The sequence below is a fragment of the Mustela erminea genome, chromosome 1 (assembly GCF_009829155.1).
Source record: "Mustela erminea isolate mMusErm1 chromosome 1, mMusErm1.Pri, whole genome shotgun sequence".
NCBI lineage: Eukaryota > Metazoa > Chordata > Mammalia > Carnivora > Mustelidae > Mustela > Mustela erminea.
In genome coordinates this window covers 58,527,000-58,544,486 of record NC_045614.1, presented here as the reverse complement: position 1 = coordinate 58,544,486, position 17,487 = coordinate 58,527,000, and the positions used below count along the sequence as shown (strand labels likewise).

General features: G+C 40.4%; 2 protein-coding genes across 7 annotated transcripts in view; one reads left to right on the top strand and one right to left on the bottom strand.

Moving 5' to 3' along the window:
- MGLL (monoglyceride lipase) overlaps positions 1–17,487 on the bottom strand; it is a 225,506-nt gene that overhangs the window by 178,189 nt on the left and 29,830 nt on the right. The gene's annotated exons all lie outside the window — the stretch shown is intronic.
- The window catches only part of KBTBD12 (kelch repeat and BTB domain containing 12), a 95,605-nt gene continuing 78,622 nt past the window's right edge, over positions 505–17,487 (top strand). For 5 of the 6 annotated variants that reach the window (XR_004284202.1, XM_032337473.1, XM_032337357.1 and 2 more), the window contains exons 1-4: positions 866–883; positions 2,908–2,962; positions 9,355–10,536; positions 15,206–15,476. Coding sequence is in view for 5 of the 6 variants with exons in the window: in XM_032337473.1 (XP_032193364.1) it covers positions 9,467–10,536; positions 15,206–15,476 (1,341 nt within the window). In the remaining variant the exon portion in view is untranslated. Of the gene's footprint in view, positions 884–2,907; positions 2,963–9,354; positions 10,537–15,205; positions 15,477–17,487 lie in introns of all 6 variants that reach the window. The other variant, XM_032337699.1, reaches the window with a different exon arrangement.

The following is a 17,487-nucleotide window of genomic DNA, read 5'->3' as shown; positions in this document are numbered from 1 at the left end:
CTTATCCACACAGCAGATATTATTACACTTCCCTCCAGGGAACATTCTCCTTCCCTGCCCCACCCCAAACCTGGGCATAACTAATCAATCTTTTCTCAGGCTGCCAGGGGACCTCCCACTTGAGGCCAAAGGTCATGGGGCTGCTGGTTTTTCCAGGTACACTTGCCAGAGGTAGCAAATAAAAGTACAGATCCCAAAAGAAGCAACAAGCACCCAAATTCCGTTAAATGTGAATTGATCATGCAGTATTTAGGATATATACTTTAAAAATTGTTAGTTATCTGAAATTCATATTTAATTGGACATTTCATCTGGCAACCCTATTTCCTGGCCACATTCAGTGAGCCCACACATAGTGGGTTTGGGTTGTTTGCATTTTTTTAAATGATTAAGCGTATAGATGTGTTATTTTCCAGGTTCATTTTAAACCATATCGTCGCCCGCTTCCGGCGGACGTTCAGCGGTCCTGGCACGCGGGCCTGCGCGGGAAGAGTGGCGCAGGCGCAGAGCGGCGTGCGGGCCTGCCACTAGTGGATTGCCGTCGCGGACCGCAAGGATGACCCGCGCAGGCGCAGAGCGGCCGGAGCCCGGGCTCCCGGGGCGCCGAGGGCGAGCACCTGTCGCTTCTGAGGAGCTGCCAGCGCTCACCCTCCCCCTCCGCAGGGCGCGGGCCGTCGGTGCCCTGCGCTCCCAGCGCGGTCTATTTATATCGCCGGGGCCTCACAGGCCCATATTGGGCAGTGCCCGCCGGTTCAGCCCGCTAGCTGCCCCGCCCCGGCCAGCCCGGCTCCGTCTGTGCGGCCACAGGGCCGGGTCACGGCGCCATCGCGGCAGCCTCTGCGGAGCCAGTGAGGCAGTGCCTCAAGCCGGGGGTCAGCAGCTTGTAAGTAATGGTGACAGAGGGAACGCGGCCCCTGCTGAGGGCCTTGTCTTAGCTCTAGGGCCAGGCCAACGGAGAAAGGTCGAGGGCCAGAGTTGAGGGGCAGCCTCCCCGGCCCTTGGCACTGGCGGGGCCCACTGCGCTTCCCTCCTGTCATCATGGGGCTGGCTCCTGCCTTCACAGATCAGCCCAGCAGTCACTTCCTTCTCGAGACCGGTTTTGCTCAGAGACCGGTTTTGCTCAGCCGGGAGTCGCTTCCCTTCCCTTCCCCCGCCCCTTTTTTTTTTTAAGGTTTTATTTATTTATTTGAAAGAGACACAGAGAGGGAGCACAAGCAGGGGGAGTGGGAGGAGGAGAAGCAGGCTCCCCACCCAGTAGGGAGCCCCATGCAGGGCTCAATCCCAGGACCCCAGGATCATGACCTACGCCCAACGACTGAGCCTCCCAGGCGCCCCTCTTCCCTCTTTAATGTGGCTGCAGTCACTGCCCTAGCATTAATTACGTTAACGTTTGCCTCCCTCGCTGGACTGTAAGCTCCATAAAGGTAGGAAGCGCCTTCTGTCTTTCCCTTCCTGGCTGTCTGCCCAGGGCCTTGGCACTTTAAAAAGCCTCAATAAGCATCGAAAGTATTCCCAGGCAACTCTCTCAACTTTAAAGCCAGGAATATAATTGCCCTGCATCCCCACCCCCACCCCCCACCCCCGCCACGTGATTCTTCAGAGGAACTAATGAGCTACTGCATAATGCACAGTAAAGCATTTTGAAAAGTATAAAGCGCCTGAGAATGCAAAACAGTGTGAACTCCTTAAAGGAAAGCAAAAAGGAAACTTGTCTTATTTAGCTTTATCACTTATAGGCCTGGTGGTTATTAAACACCTAGTGTGTGGGATGGATTATTTCTATTAAGTGAATAGGTGTTTTTCCATAGAAGTGGGAGACTCAAAGTGCATTTAGGGTAGTGTGGGTATTCTGAGCCATTTCTTACCACTGTCTATGCAAAGTTGTGATACCGAAGCAAAGTAAGGTGTGAGGATGGAATGGTGAAAACCAGAGGTCATAAATAAGTGGCTGTAAGTGAACTAAAAGGGGTGGGGTGTGGGGGAAGCAGCAATGTGAGAAGAATTATAAATGAGGACTAACATTCACGATAATGGGGGCTGGGGAAAGGAGAGTAGATGTGCCATCTGAGAGGTGGCAACTGTCTACTCAGGTCCTGCACACCGTTGTCACCATGGGAATTAAGTCTCCACTGTTGCCATACCTTCCTTTTTTTTCAGTAGATGTTACAATGTGGCAGTTTTGTGTGTAGACAGCAACTTTGCCACCCTCCCCACCAAAAAGTCTGTGACCAGCCAATTTGTGATCTCTGGCTTCAGTTCTCTAAAAACATTAGGAGCTTAAAGAATCAAACAAAACTTTTGAGGGTAGAAAAGAATCTTCAAGATAATCGTTTATTAACTGGTCTAAAACACGAAGAAAAAAAAGGTTATCATCAACCTGTAATTTAGGACGAAGGAAAACCTTTAATTGCACAGACCTTATTGAGCAACCGTAAGGTAGCAGGCATCCTCACAGACAGATGTTAAGAGTGTGGAAATGACTAAAACATGAGCCCCCTGCTCTCAGTGTGCTCATCATTGGAAGGGGAGGCAGGGAGATGCAACAGTCACTATGTTCAAGGTGCAAGCAAGGAAGGACAGAGGAAGCTTCAGTGGGGGAGTGAAGTCTGAGCTGAATTTGGAAGAGCCACTTGTATTTCTTCAGGTCGAAGGGGGAGAAGTATATTCCAGACAGACCAACATGTGTAAAGGTAATGTATGCATTAGAATTGTTAGTGGTTTGGTGCTATTAAAAGACTGAAAAGTGTAAGGAAGAAAAGCCAGGAGATGAGGCAGGAAAGGCGGGGAGATGCTGGATTGTGAAGGGCCTTGTGATGTTTGAGGGGCGGTGTTGGTGAAAATAGGCTTCGGATATATTTTTTTAAATCTTTGTTATTGAAGTATGTTTGACATAGCATGTTATGTCAGTTTCAGGTGTACAAATTTGTGACTGGACAATTTCAGACATGCAGTGCTCACCATGGTAAGTGCAGTTCTCCAACAGTATCCCTTCCTTCCACACTTCCTCAAGGCAGCCCTATCCTAAATTTGATATTTTTTATAATTAGCCTTCATTTCTTTATATTCCACCACAGTCATATGTATCCTTAAAATATATATAATTTTTTTAACTTTTTATTTTTTGATTTTTGAAAGATTTCTTTATGAGGGGGGAGCTAGAATGGGAGGAAGAACAGAGGGAGAGAGAGAGAATCTCAAGCAGACTCCCCACTGAAGGGGATCCCCACTCAGGGCTCTTATGACCCTGAGATCATGACCTGAGACCATGACCTGAGCCGAAATCAAGAGCCAGACGCTTAACTGACTGAGCCACCCAGGCACCCCTCATTTTTTATTTTGGTGTAATTCCAAATTCACTGAACAATTCTAAAAATGGTATTTTAAAAAACTCCCATATACCTTTCCCTGGATTTACCAATTGTTTATATTTATTTTTTCAGAATATATTGTCTATATTTACCCTATTTAGAACATGACTATTTTGCATATTTTAAACATGAGATCCGTGGTATGTAGCATCTATTCTTCTAAGTCTATGATGTTCTTGAAATTCCCATTGATACATGTAGCTCTACTTCATTCTTTGTTTATGCTGTGCAATATTCTCTTGAGTGATATCCTCCAGTTTTTCTCCTCTCATGTTAATCAGTATTTAGGTTATTTCCAAATTTTTGCTATTTCAAACAGTGCTACTGTGAATTTAAACTAGTTTGGACTTCCACAAAACATGGAAGCAAGCTCATGCATCATCCCTTATGTAGAAAAAGTAGCAACTTTAAAGATAATGTAAAGATTATAATATTAAGCATTATAAAAGCAAATCCTTGGCAGCTTAAATTAACATTTTTATGCCACATTAAAATTTGTAGCAGTCCGTCTCTGAAAACTAAATATACTGGACATGGGTATAACTGCATTTTGGATTTGCAAAGTAATTAGGCTTTATTCTTGTGATTTGTATTTATCTTTGCTACTCATTTTTTCTCTATTATTATGGGTACTATTAATATGAATGCACCAGTTCAGTCTTCTATAAATTGGAGCAGAGAATAACTTCCCATTGATATCATTGAGAACATTTATACAGTTTTGTTTTGCTGATGAGAGTAGAATGCCCTCCCTGCCCTCATTACAAGAAAAAGTTGCTGTCAGCTCTCTCTTATTTATGAGCTGTGTCTGTACCCATAAGCAATTTGTATATGGACCCAAACATTGTTATTATTAGAAAAGTATTTATACAGGTGTATCCCTGTACCAAGCAGATTTTACCAAGCAAATGGTGTATTGTGCATACATGGCCTTATTTCGTTCTCCCAACTCTTAAATAGTTTTCAAAGCTAATCTCAAGTGAGGAAACTGAACAAGGCTAAGAAACTTGCTCATGTTAATTGATAGCAGAGCAAGGATTCAAAGCCAGGCCTCAGTAACCAGCCAAAGTCTGTGTTTCTAGTGTCTGATCTGCACTCTGTTACACTACTGTAAAATAACAATAATTTCCATTTATGGAACACTTGGATGCCAAAAACTGACCTAACTGCTTTTATATACATTCTTCCCATTTTACAGATGAACAAACCAAGGTTTAGAAAGGTTAAATCATTTTAGGATTATAGCAAGTAAGTGGCTAAACTGAGATTCAAACCCAGGACTCTCTCCCTTCAAAGTCCCCATCTGCAATGCTAGTACCTTCTCTGTACCTTATAGATACAGGACCCAATACTGAGAATGTCTTGGAAGTGTGGCAGTGCATTCAACTGCATGGGTATTTTTCAGGATTTCCATCAGTAAATTCATTTGGTCCATAAATCCATAGAAATTTTGAGTGGCTTTCAGGAGGTGTATAAAAGGCAAGTAGAAGGAGGGGATACTTAGTAAATATATGTGCTCATCTAAAAATGTATAAATGTTCCTTCAGAAAGTTGGGAACAATTATTTCTGTTTTAAAAGTGTTTGTTTTTGTTGAAGCCAATGTTTGGGGCAGACAGGCTGTATCTAAATAAAGTATTTATTCAAGAAATTGATTTCTATTTGGGAACCTTGGGAACCAGATGATCTTTTTGAATCAAAACTCTTTAACTGGACTTAAGCAGAGAAGTGGAGGTTAGGCACCCAGATGAGATATTATCCTACTCAGGATCTAGAGAGTGGATTTATTTATAACAGTAGAGGAAGAGTCGTTTTCTGTATAGCCCAAAAGCTAAGAATGGATTTTATCATTCCAAATAGCTTTTAAAAATCAAAAGAATACTGTTTCGTGACACGTGAAAATATATGAAATTCAAGTTTCAATAGCCCTAAAACATTTCATTGGCACACAGCCATGCCCATTTGTTTATGTATTGTTTATGCCTGCTTTTTCATTACAAAAGCAGAGTTGAGTTGTTAGGACAGAGACCCTAGAGCCGACAGAGCCTGAAATATTTACTCTCTGGCCCTAATTTGCCCACACTTGCACGAAAGTGAGTGGTTAAGGGTGTAGACTTTGGAGTCAGATAGAACTGAGTTCAAAACTCAGTTCCTGCACCTGTAAGATGTTGTGGCTATTTAATGAGAAGAGGTAAACTTAGAAGAGTGACTTAAGGTATATTGTCTTCTATCAAGAAGGAATGAAGGAGCGCCTGGGTGGCTCAGCTGGCTAAGCATCTGACTCTTGGTTTCGGCTCAGGTCATGATCTCAGGGTTGTGAGATCAAGCCCGGCATTAGCTCTGCGCTCAGTGAAGCGTCTTCCTGAGATTCTTTCCCCCTTCTCTTCCCTCCTTCTCTGCCCTTCCCTGTCACACACGCATACTCTTTCTAATAAATAAATAAATAAAATCTTTTTAAAGAATAAAGATAATTAGAAGTTCCTCTGTTTATTTTACTTGACAGTATACTAATAGAATACATAAGAATATACCAGAAGTGGGGGTGCCTGGGTTGCTCAGTGGTTAAGCCTCTGCCTTCAGCTCAGGTCATGATCTCAGGGTCCTGGGATCGAGCCCCACATTGGGCTCTCTGTTCAGTGGGGAGCCTGCTTCCCCCTCTCTCTCTGCCTGCTGCTCTGCTTACTTGTGATATCTCTTTCTATGTCAGATAAATAAATACAGTCTTAAAATATATATATATATACCAAAAGTGGAATTTTACAAAATATATCATTACAATTACCATAAGCAACTTTTTCTCAACCTGTTCCCATATGCCAATCATACCAGTAAGGACTTTTGAGTGTCAGTTACAGCAATCCTAATTCAAGCCAGCTTCAACAATAAAAGAATGGTTTGTCACTGAAAACTGAAAAATATAGATCTAAAGCATGTTCCAGACCCATTGCTCTGGATTCTCTGCCTTCTTCTCTGTATTTGCTTTGTCCTTGTGCTGGCTTATAGGGACATGGCTGCAGCAGACCTCTCATCTGGATAACACCTGGACATGCCCCCTGTTGAACCAGAGACCTGAGCTTCACTCTGATTAAGCCCATCTCTGGTCTCACACTCATCCCTGAACCAGTCACAGTGGACCTACCCCATCCATTCCATCAGAAGACAGATTGGATCCTGGGGGAAATCCAGTATTGTCCACCGTAAAGTTGTTTATAAGGCACTACTGTATTTATAGAGAAGAGAAACACATACTGTACTAGTTATTCAACTTTTAACTTCTCTTTGAAACTAATGCTGCCTGTGCTTTTATTAAGGTAGTCCTGTGCCACAAAGTTCAACAAGGTGGTTTGGTTCTTGTCTTAAAGATACAAAATCCTGAGGCACCTGGGTGGCTCAGTCAGTTAAGCATCTGCCTTTGGTTCAGGTCATGGTCCAGGGGTCCTGGGATCCAGCCCTGTGTCAGGCTCCTTGCTCAGCAGAGAATCTGCTTCTCCCTCTTCCTCTGCTCCAAAACCCTCTGGTGTTCTCTCTCACACTCTCTCTCAAATAAATAAATAAATCTTAAAAAAAAAAAAACAAAATCCTAGGGTTGCGGTCATAACATTTGAGCCCCCAGCATTTCATTTCTTCTTAGCAACATCAAGGTCAACACTTTGGAAACTAAGGAGTCTGGACTGCCTGCATTGTACCAGATCTAGTGATCCTACCTGGAAACTGCTCTTGGCTTTCTAGCACTGGTATTGGTATCCTCTGAGTGAGTCTTAGGTATCATTACAAATGGAATAGGAGAAACTTGTTAATATTTATCTCCTTATAAGGAAACTTTTCTGGTTTTCAGCTCAAAGTAACAGCTGCCATCTATAAAGTTGATTGATGTGTTTATGTACAAAGAGGCCCACATAATACGATTTGGGCTACTCATAATGTGTTGTAGGAGAGCTCAGAAATATAATGACCTCTTAATTACCCATAATTGGATTCTCTTGGTAAAAATCTAAACAAATGAAAGTAAAAAACAAGGGTTAACTTCTAACCTACAAGGCCTCACAAAGATAGTCTTAAGCTTTTACTGAAGTCAAGCTGAGGCATTAATGCTGGAAAATCTAGCAAGGAGAATTTTATTCCTTTTTCAGTTACACAGATTCTTAGATCAGCTAGTTGTTATCATTTCACACACTCCTGCACAGTGATTTTTAGGTCTTATAGTTGCCGTTGTATTCTTAAACATTTCTCTCATGCTTAATACTTTGATTCAATGAACTTTAATTCAACACTGAAAAAAGTGTCATTTTTCATTGAGATACAGTGAGAATTTGATAGGATTATAGAAATGTAGAACTTTGACAGCTGACAAACTATGCTTTCGAATGATTAAAATCATCACTTCTCTTCCTCTCTTAATTCCTAAGAGTGGCTTTTCTACCATGGTTCATTAACCGCATACAACTTCTAGCCAAGTAAGAACTAGAAAGGGTGTCAGGATCTGAAGACCTGCTCCTCAATATAAAGGTTGCTGACTCTAGGAATTCCTTCTTTAAATCCAAACAGCTGATTAGCTTCCTTGAAACACTGTTTCTATTCCCCTGGGCAAGGGGAAGACAGACAATTAGCTTAAACAGACTTCTGATTAGAAGAGGGCTTTTTTTTTTTTTATTTAAAGATTTTATTTATTTATTTGACAGAGAGATCACAAGTAGGCAGAGAGGCAGGCAGAGAGAGGAGGAAGCAGGCTCCCTGCCGAGCAGAGAGCCCGATGCGGGGCTCGATCCCAGGACCCTGAGATCATGACCTGAGCCGAAGGCAGAGGCTTCAACCCACTGAGCCACCCAGGCGCCCCTAGAGGAGGGCTTTTTAAGGGGAGAAGTGAGTCCATCTCTGCCACTGTGAAGTAAGGAACAAGGAGAAGCTGAGCAAGAAGTGGGGATAGAGAAACGGGATGGCTTTTGTGCACTTTCTAAGTTTAGGATGATTTAGCTCTAAGTTTCAAGTCTTGTGAATTCTCGGATCAGCAGACATTTGGTTATGTTTTCCAAAGCACTGTTTTGAATTATTTGCCCCATAGGAAAAGTTTGAACATAATTTTTTTTTTTAAAACATTTTACTTATTTGACAGACAGAGATCACAAGTAGGCAGAGAGGCAGGCAGAGAGAGAGAGAGAGAGGAGGAAGCAGGCTCCCCGCAGAGCAAAGAGCCCAATGTGGGACTCGATCCCAGGACCCTGAGATCATGACCTGAGCCGAAGGCAGCGGCTTAACTCACTGAGCCACCCAGGCGCCCAGTTTGAACATAATTTTAATGGACTTTTTTTTCTCAGCCATCCTGCGTGGTTCTGGGGCCGTTATAACATTTGAGGGTGTTTTGGGTTTGTTTGTTTTTTTAAAGATTTTATTTATTTATCAGAGAGAGAGAGGGAGAGAGATCGAGCTCAGGCAGACAGAATAGCAGGGAGAGGCAGAGGGAGAAGCAGGCTCCCTGCCGAGCAAGGAGCCCGATGTGGGACTCATTCCCAGGACGGTGGGATCATGACCTGAGCTGAAGGCAGCTGCTTAACCAACTGAGCCACCCAGGCGTCCCTGTTTTAGGTTTTTTGTTTGTTTGTTTCAGCAGGTATACATGACATTTGCAGTGATGCATCTCTCCTCAGAGAGCAGGTTAACCTAATTTCCCTACCCCGTTGGCCTGCAGGCAGCTAGCAACTGCAGTTGCTATACAAGCTTCTCTTACTTCTCTCTTCATTCACCTTGGGAGGGAGGACTTTCCAGCCCTCCTAGAAAGATCTCTGCTGCTGATTAGGTGAAATGTTATTAGTAGTTGATAATTTACTGTTTATACAATTACTGACATTATTCCTAGACACAAAAGTTGTCTTAAACTACTGCATTTGGGGTGAATAACATTTATTTATAAATACTTCTTAGCACTAATGCTGCATATTTAAATCACCAAGAATTGTGTTCTTATAGGAAACCCGATTCTTTTCTTTCCCTCAGGAGTGTTCCAGCACATCTCTGTTGTTCTGTGAGTAATCAGACATGCAAATAGCCCCACAAGAATCCAGCTACATTTGAAAAAGACGTACTTAGAAGCACTGAAAAGTGTATCATGGAGTGCAAAGCTGAGGGAAAAGAAAAATACCAACATAGTTTGAATTTATTGAATCAAGTTAAGAACATGAAAGAATTAGCAGAAATGATTGATGTTGTACTCATAGCAGAAGGGGAGAAATTTCCTTGCCACAGGCTGGTCCTGGCTGCATTTAGTCCTTATTTCAAAGCTATGTTCACCTGTGGACTACTTGAATGTACTCAAAGGGAAGTCATACTTTATGATATCACAGCAGAAAGTGTGTCCGTGATACTGAATTACATGTACAATGCGGCTTTAGAGATCAATAACAACAATGTGCAGACCGTAGCTATGGCTGCCTATTTTATGCAGATGGAAGAAATCTTCAACGTGTGTCAAAAATATATGATGGACCATATGGATGCCTCGAACTGTGTGGGTATCTATTATTTTGCAAAGCAGATTGGAGCTGAAGATTTATCTGATCAGTCGAAGAAATATTTGTATCAGCACTTTGCTGAGGTGAGCTTACATGAAGAAATACTAGAAATCGAAGCACACCAATTTCTGACGCTTATTAAATCGGATGACCTTAACATATCCAGGGAGGAGAGCATTCTGGACTTAGTCCTGAAATGGGTAAATCATAACCAAGAATTGCGCACGGAGCATCTGGTTGAACTTTTGAAGCAAGTCCGGTTGGAACTTATAAATCCTTCTTTTTTAAGACAAGCCCTAAAAAGGAACACAATGCTTCTGTGTGACGCGGATTGCATTGACATAATTCAGAACGCATTCAAAGCCATCAAGACACCCCAGCAGCACTCTCTGAATCTTCGTTACGGCATGGAGACTACCAGTCTTTTGCTTTGCATTGGCAACAATTCTTCAGGCATCAGGTCAAGACACAGGAACTATGGGGACGCCAGTTTTTGTTACGATCCCGCTTCACGAAAGACCTATTTTGTCTCGTCTCCCAAGTACGGAGAGGGCTTGGGAACTGTGTGTGCCGGTGTGGTCATGGAAAACAACACCATAATTGTGTCTGGAGAAGCAAGTGCCTCTAAACTCTCTAGACAAAAGAATAAGAATGTTGAAATCTATAGGTTTGTATGTCTCCAATATTTGCAAATTGCTCTGACATTAGCAAGCGTAGAAGAAAGTCCTCCTGAAAGGATCATCTCTTCAATGACATGTAGTCAAAATTACCCTGTAATTGACATATTTTACATGTATAGAAAATTCATAATGAAATCACCCACATTTTAAAATTATTCTTTCTCCTTTTATTTGTGATGCACATACAGCTGGATTTCCATAAGTTAAATGTATATATGTTGTGATTCCACTGTACAGTTTCATGCTCAGATTTCATTATTGGTCCATATGAAAGGGTACAATTGCTTAGTTACAAGTTTGGAGAATGTAAGATGACTTTTAACAAGAAGAAAAGTTGGTTCATATGGATTTCTTTGAAAAGATTTTTCAGTTCATAATTCAGAGTAGTAAATAATTACTAATTTTCTTCACCCCCAAATTGCTAATTATCTGTCAGTTTTCACTCTGTATCCCTAATTTGTAAATCTTTCCTGAACCTCCAAGAGCATAAAATGTTCATGGCCTAAGAGTTCTAGGCTTCAAGGCCCAGAATCACAGGAGAAGGGAGTGTCTGCTAGGAGGTAGCATGTCCTCTAGGTCTCCTGTGTGAGGACTATACATTCGTTTACTGTTTCTTCAAGTATTCAGTGAGCATTTGGGGCTTCTGTCTAACTGGGTTAATAAGAAATAGGTACATAGAATAAGCACTAGGTAGTAAAGCTGTCCTTCAGCGTCCTCCCCTTCTCAGTTCCCTCTTAGGAGGATTTGTTCAGACTTTTCAGTGAGAAAGGAATTCTTCTTGCTGGCAAAGTTGGGACAAAGAAAGAATTAAGAGGTCTACTGTTTTCCTGTCATCTTTTAACATTCCATTATCTGCTTTAAGTGATAGGCCTGTCCCCTTTTCACCTTCATCTCCCCTGGTAGTGATGGGGGAGGGACGGCAGAGCCCTGGGTGAGTGACCAGGCTCTGTTCTCTTAAGGGCCAAGCATGTCCTGGGCAGTAAGCACAGCCTTCTTCAGAATAAGCAGATCCCAATAATCAGAATAATCAGATGTCAGATCCCAAGTGCCCTTCTTTTCATCATAGAGTCACTTATACAAGTATCTCAGGTTCATTGCAAAGCTTCTTCTTCCTCATCAAGATGGTCCACAGTTCTGCTATTGTTTTAATTTTTTATTTAAATTCAATTAATATATAGTACATTTTAGAGGTAGAGTTTAGTGATTCATCAGAAGCATATAATACCCAGTGCTCACTATATCATGTGCCCTCCTTAATTCCCATCACCCAGTTACCCTATTCCCTCTCCCACCTCCCCTCCAGCAACCCTCAGTTTGTTTCCTAGACTTAAGAGTCTCTTATGGTTTGTCTCCCTCTCTGATTATGTCCTATTTTATTTTTCCCTCCCTTCCCCTATGATCCTCCATTTTGTTTTTTTTAATTCTACTATGAGTGAAATCGTATGATAATTGTCTTTTCTGATTGACTTATTTCACTTAGCATAATACCCTCTAGTTCCATCCACATTGTTGCAAATGGTAAGATTTCATTTTTTGGTGCCTCAGTAATATATAAATATAAATTTTATATATGTAAAATTTTAACATATATATAATTTACATATATATCACATCTTTATCCATTCATCTGTCATACACACACACACACACACACACACACACACACACACACACACACACATATATATATATATCTCACATCTTCTTTATCCATTCATCTGTTGATGGACCTCCAAGCTCTTTCCATACTTGTAGAGGTTGCTGCTATAAACATCAGGGTACAGATGCCACTTCAAATCACTATGTTTGTATCCTTTGGATACCTAGTAATGCAATTGCTGGGTCATAGAGTAGCTGTATTTTTAACTTTTTGAGGAACCTCCATACTGTTTTCCAGAGTGGCTGTACCAGCTTCCATTCCCACCAACAGTGTAAAAGGGTTTCCCTCTCTCTGCATCCTCACCAATATTTGCTGTTTCCTGATTTGTAAATTTTAGCCATTCTGACCAGTGTGAGGGGGAATTTCATTGTGATTTTCATTTGTATTTCCCTGATGCTGAGTGATGTGGAGCATTTTTTCATGTGTCTGTTGACCATTTGTGTATCTTCTTTGGAGAAATGTCTGTTCCTGTCTTCTGCCCATTTCTTGACTGCCATTATTTTTAATAAATATCCATCCCTGTCCCAGTGTCTTTTTCTTAAGATCCTCAGGCATCTTTCCTCTTAACTTTTTTCTTAAAGATTTTATTTATTTATTTGACAGACAGAGATCACAAGTAGGCAGTGAGACAGGCAGAGAGAGGGGGAAGACAGCTCCCTGCCAAGCAGAGACCCCAATATGGGGCTCAATCCCAGGACCCTGAGATCATGACCTGAGCCAAAGGCAGCGGCTTAACCCACTGAGCCACCTTAACTTTTTTTGAAAGCCTACTTCCCTTTCTGATGACACATGTCTAACTATATACTCTGTGTTTTCCTTCTTACCTGTGTTCAACTCAGCCATGTTCCCATCACCAACCAGCTCATCCTCAGGGCTCAGTGTTAGGGCCAAAGTATCAGTTACCCTGCTCACCTCCTCCAATAATGAAATGGTCAGCATGGCAAATAATGAAATTTTCAGATGCATTGCTTTGGGCTTCAACGAGCCAGACTTCCAGCAGATATCTGGATAATTAAATCTTAGAGCACTCCTGAAGGTCATATTAGTGCCAGTTTTGTGATATGTGTGAGAAATGGTCATCTACTCTATTATTTCTGTTCTTATCCCTTTTATCTTTGCCTAAATGTTCTTCAACTTGCCTCTATGTAGTTCATAGATTACTATGCAGATCTATTTCTTCTTGACTTAGGAAGGATACCTGTACACTCTAGTAGGCCATTTCTTTTCAGAAAAGATATACCTTTCTGTGTTCTGTAACTCTCTCTCTTACTTAGGTGTACACACCATTGAGGATGTAAGTGTTGTCTTAACACTATCAACCTCTGTGAATGTCGAGCCACTTTTGTCACTATTTCCTTTTCATGTCATATCCATTTTTCTTAATAAGATGTTTTATAGTTTTATCTGGGTGTTTTCTCTCCCCACTTTCAGTTCAAGGTGTTAAAAATCAGATTAGCAAGCTTTCCCAACAAACACATACTTCCCAACCTTCATGGGATGTGTTTCATACTTGACCTGTTTTCTTAACCCATGTATCAGAAAGCCAAAAATCCCATTTTTTAGTTCTGTTGATATACTTTCCACTGGCTTTACTTCAGTATCCCCCACGCTTGCCACCTAATCCTCCTTCCTCTTCTAAAATCCAGTACAATTAAAAGTCGTGGTAAAAATAACAGCTGTGATTCTAGGGACTGGTTTCCTACCTACATTACACAGAAAGACAGTGATGACTGGGTTTGTTGAGTTTCTGCATTTAGACTATGACAAGCCAGACATGCCCTCCAGGAAGGGAATATCTTCCAGCTTCCCTGTTAAGCCTAAAGTAAGGAGTTCTCTCTAGGGAAGAATGTAAGAGTTGACTCAGAACAACTGGGTAAAACTCCAATAATCCAATTTACTGTCAAGTGTTTGATACGAAATAAGTAGCATACTTTAAACTGTACGGTACTCTGTACTTTAAAACTGTACTCTGTGTAGAACATTCATCATTTCTTCATTTATTTCCAAACAGAACAGCTTTTTTTTTCTTATTTTCCATATTTTCCTGGTTTTGTTTTAGTTTCAAATTCCAGAATATATTCTGGATTTTCTGGGACAGATCTAATTTCACATCCCACTGTTATTCTTCTTAGACTATGCATCCCAAATCAGGATTGGAGAAAACAGACTTACTGTTATCAAGAGGCAAGACAAAGGATACCCACAAAATCATACGTTTAATGACTACATAATGCCACACACACACACACCATCAGTTAATGTGTTGGACTCTAGGAGGTATTGAAAGACCGTATATCCTGATGTCCCTACCTCCCAAAACCCTTTCCGGACTGAGATATTTTTTCATGGAAGCAATTACTGATAATTTCAGTAATATTATACCCAGACTATGAAAAGAGATGTTAAGTATAGCAGACACTTACATGTGCTCTTGACTCTGTTCTAAGTCAGAACTACAAGAACAAACCTTAAAATTCTACATCCCTTACCTTGTCCCATCAGAAATCTCTGAATTGAGATATTTTGAGATTCTCTACTGGAAAGTTGATTGCTTAAATATCGTATTAAAGTGAGACTTCTAGCCCACAGAATAAGTCATTTTTTTTATTCTTCATTTTTGCTTATTCCTTTTTTTTAGTAAAATTACAAATGACTTGCTGCAAGCATTCCTATTTGTTCTAGATTTTCTTTCCCAGAATTAGGTAATGAAAGCTAGTCTAAGATAATCTATACTTTGTCAATATATTTTCTAAAATTTTGCAGGGAGATCTGGTTAATTATTTCCATGCATATTACAGTTTGTTCTTCAACCCTTGCCAAAAAAAAAAAAAAAAAAAGAAGCACAAACCTACATTACGATCTTGTATTAATGTTTCTTCCTCTCCCGTTAGATGAACCAAATTGTTTTGTTTCTAGCTGGAAAAGAAATTTAAGTGTGTTTCTTGGGTAAGTTTTCCAGTTAACACTAATCCTGGGTTCTCTCTCTCAATTTTCAGATATCACGACAGAGGAAACCAGTTTTGGGAAAAGTTATGCACCGCGGAATTTCGAGAGCTCTATGCTCTGGGCAGTGTCCATAATGACCTCTATGTTATAGGAGGACAGATGAAAGTCAAAAACCAGTATCTCATTACAAACTGTGTGGATAAGTACTCTGTAGAACGGGACAGTTGGAGAAGGGTTTGTCCCCTTCCACTGCAGTTGGCATGCCATGCCGTAGTAACCGTGAATAATAAACTTTACGTGATCGGAGGCTGGACCCCTCAGGTTAAGAAATTTCCTGTATACTTAATTGGCATGGCTGTGCTATGTCTGGCCGCTGGGTTGAAAAATATTGTAGTTGCTGAACACTAAAAGAGCATGTCTTACATCTTGGTAAAATGCCTTTTATTTTATAGAATATTAAACTTAAGATTGTAAAGTGTTAAAGCAGTTTAGGAGAATGAATTTTAAAGTGTGTTATTCATAGACATGACTGCATTCAGTATTCATGCTATGCTCTTTATAATCCTTCCCATTCTTGCTAATTATGAAAGATGCTTATGCTGAGAAATTATCTGTAGGGAGCATCTAAGTAAGAGATAGAGACACCGGCTCCTCATCCCACTTCTGTCTGCTTAATGGTTGCATGAGCTGGGACAAGGAACTCTCAGGTCTTTTCCAAATTTAAAGTTCTTACTCTACATGGGAAACCAGAATATTCAACCTGTGATGGCTCAACATTTCCACAAAAGTAGATTGTGATTTTAAACATTTTATGCCTTTGCTGGGCACCAGCGGATAGAGAAACCAGGATACCATTTGCATGGAAGCCCAGTGAAGAGATGACAAGCCAAGACTGCAAAGTCAATAAAGGGCAACCACAGTGGCTCTTCCTCTTCTCTCTGGGTGTCCCCCCAGTGCCTTCAGTTCTCATGGTAGTAGCAGCAGTCCAGCTGCCTTCTGCCCTGGCCTGCCAGTCGTTCTCATGAGATGAATCTTACTAACTCATTGTCCATCCCCATGACAAAAAGTAAACTTATTTTTGCCTGTATGCTTTCTTATTTTGGCAATTTGCTTCATGATAATAACTGATAAAACTGATGCTTTTGGCATTCATTTCATAAGCTTGAATCTTGCCATTTATAGCATATCATACCTGTTTTTAAACCTTAAACTTCACATTTAATACATTTTGGCAGGTGTCCTGTGTACCAAAAAGTAGTACAGATTTAATCACAGCAAGTGGCTGAAACCTGACCAATTATTTGTAATTAAGCTTTTTCAGAGCTATACATTATTTAGTTAATCTTGCATGAATAAGCTCCAAAGACAATGTAGAAGCTTTTCTTTGGTTTTTCTTGCCACTAAAATAAAGATCAAATACTTAAAACTTAGAAGGAAAATTAAAACAATAAAGTCAAACATGCTATGTATAATGTCTTAGAACAAATGTCATGTGGATATTTATTGCATAACAAAAGCTTTTGCTGGTCTCTACCTAAAACACTACATTAAGTTGCAAGATAACCTGGGGTTGTGAATGCATCACAATGATCATAATTCCTGGCGTATTTAAAGTAATTAAATTAATTACAACTTTCATAAGTATGGCACTTATTTCTGTGTCAAACACCTGCATCCAAAACAAAAGACACTTGAAAAGCATCCTTAGACTGAAGTCGTAAAAGTTCTTGAGACATTGAAGACAAAAAAAACAGAAACACTACTTTGCCTGAAGTTTATGATAGAGGAAACCATATTCATGTGTGTAAGAATAAATTGTTCAATTTTTACTATCTCGTCATTAAAAATGTATATAAAAATAAATACATAATAGTAACAGCAAATAATGTATATTAATCCATCAATCTTGAAGATGAAGTTCAGACCATTCCCATATAGGTCATAATTTTGGTATAAAAATACTCTAATTACTAAAACACTAAAATGTTTTCTTAATTTTGTTCCATTTGGATCAGAATAATATAAAGAAAATGCCTTATGAATTATTAAACTTAGTTTCCCAAAAAAGTCATTAAACTCTAGCACTATAAAGTTTGTTGAAACAAAATTGCACTTTAAATATTGTTCAAGAAAGTTGGGTTTCATTTTCAAGGCTCTGCAGTTGCTTCATTTTTGTAAAAAGTGCTTTCTTGTCTCCTTGCTCAGATCCCAGGCTATGAGCCAATCCCCCCAGGCCCATTATTATAGGATATAAATTCCTCTGACATTGGCAATAGACTTATCATCCCAAGTCAGGGGATCCGGTGTGTTTGTGAGTATGAGGCTCAGCAGC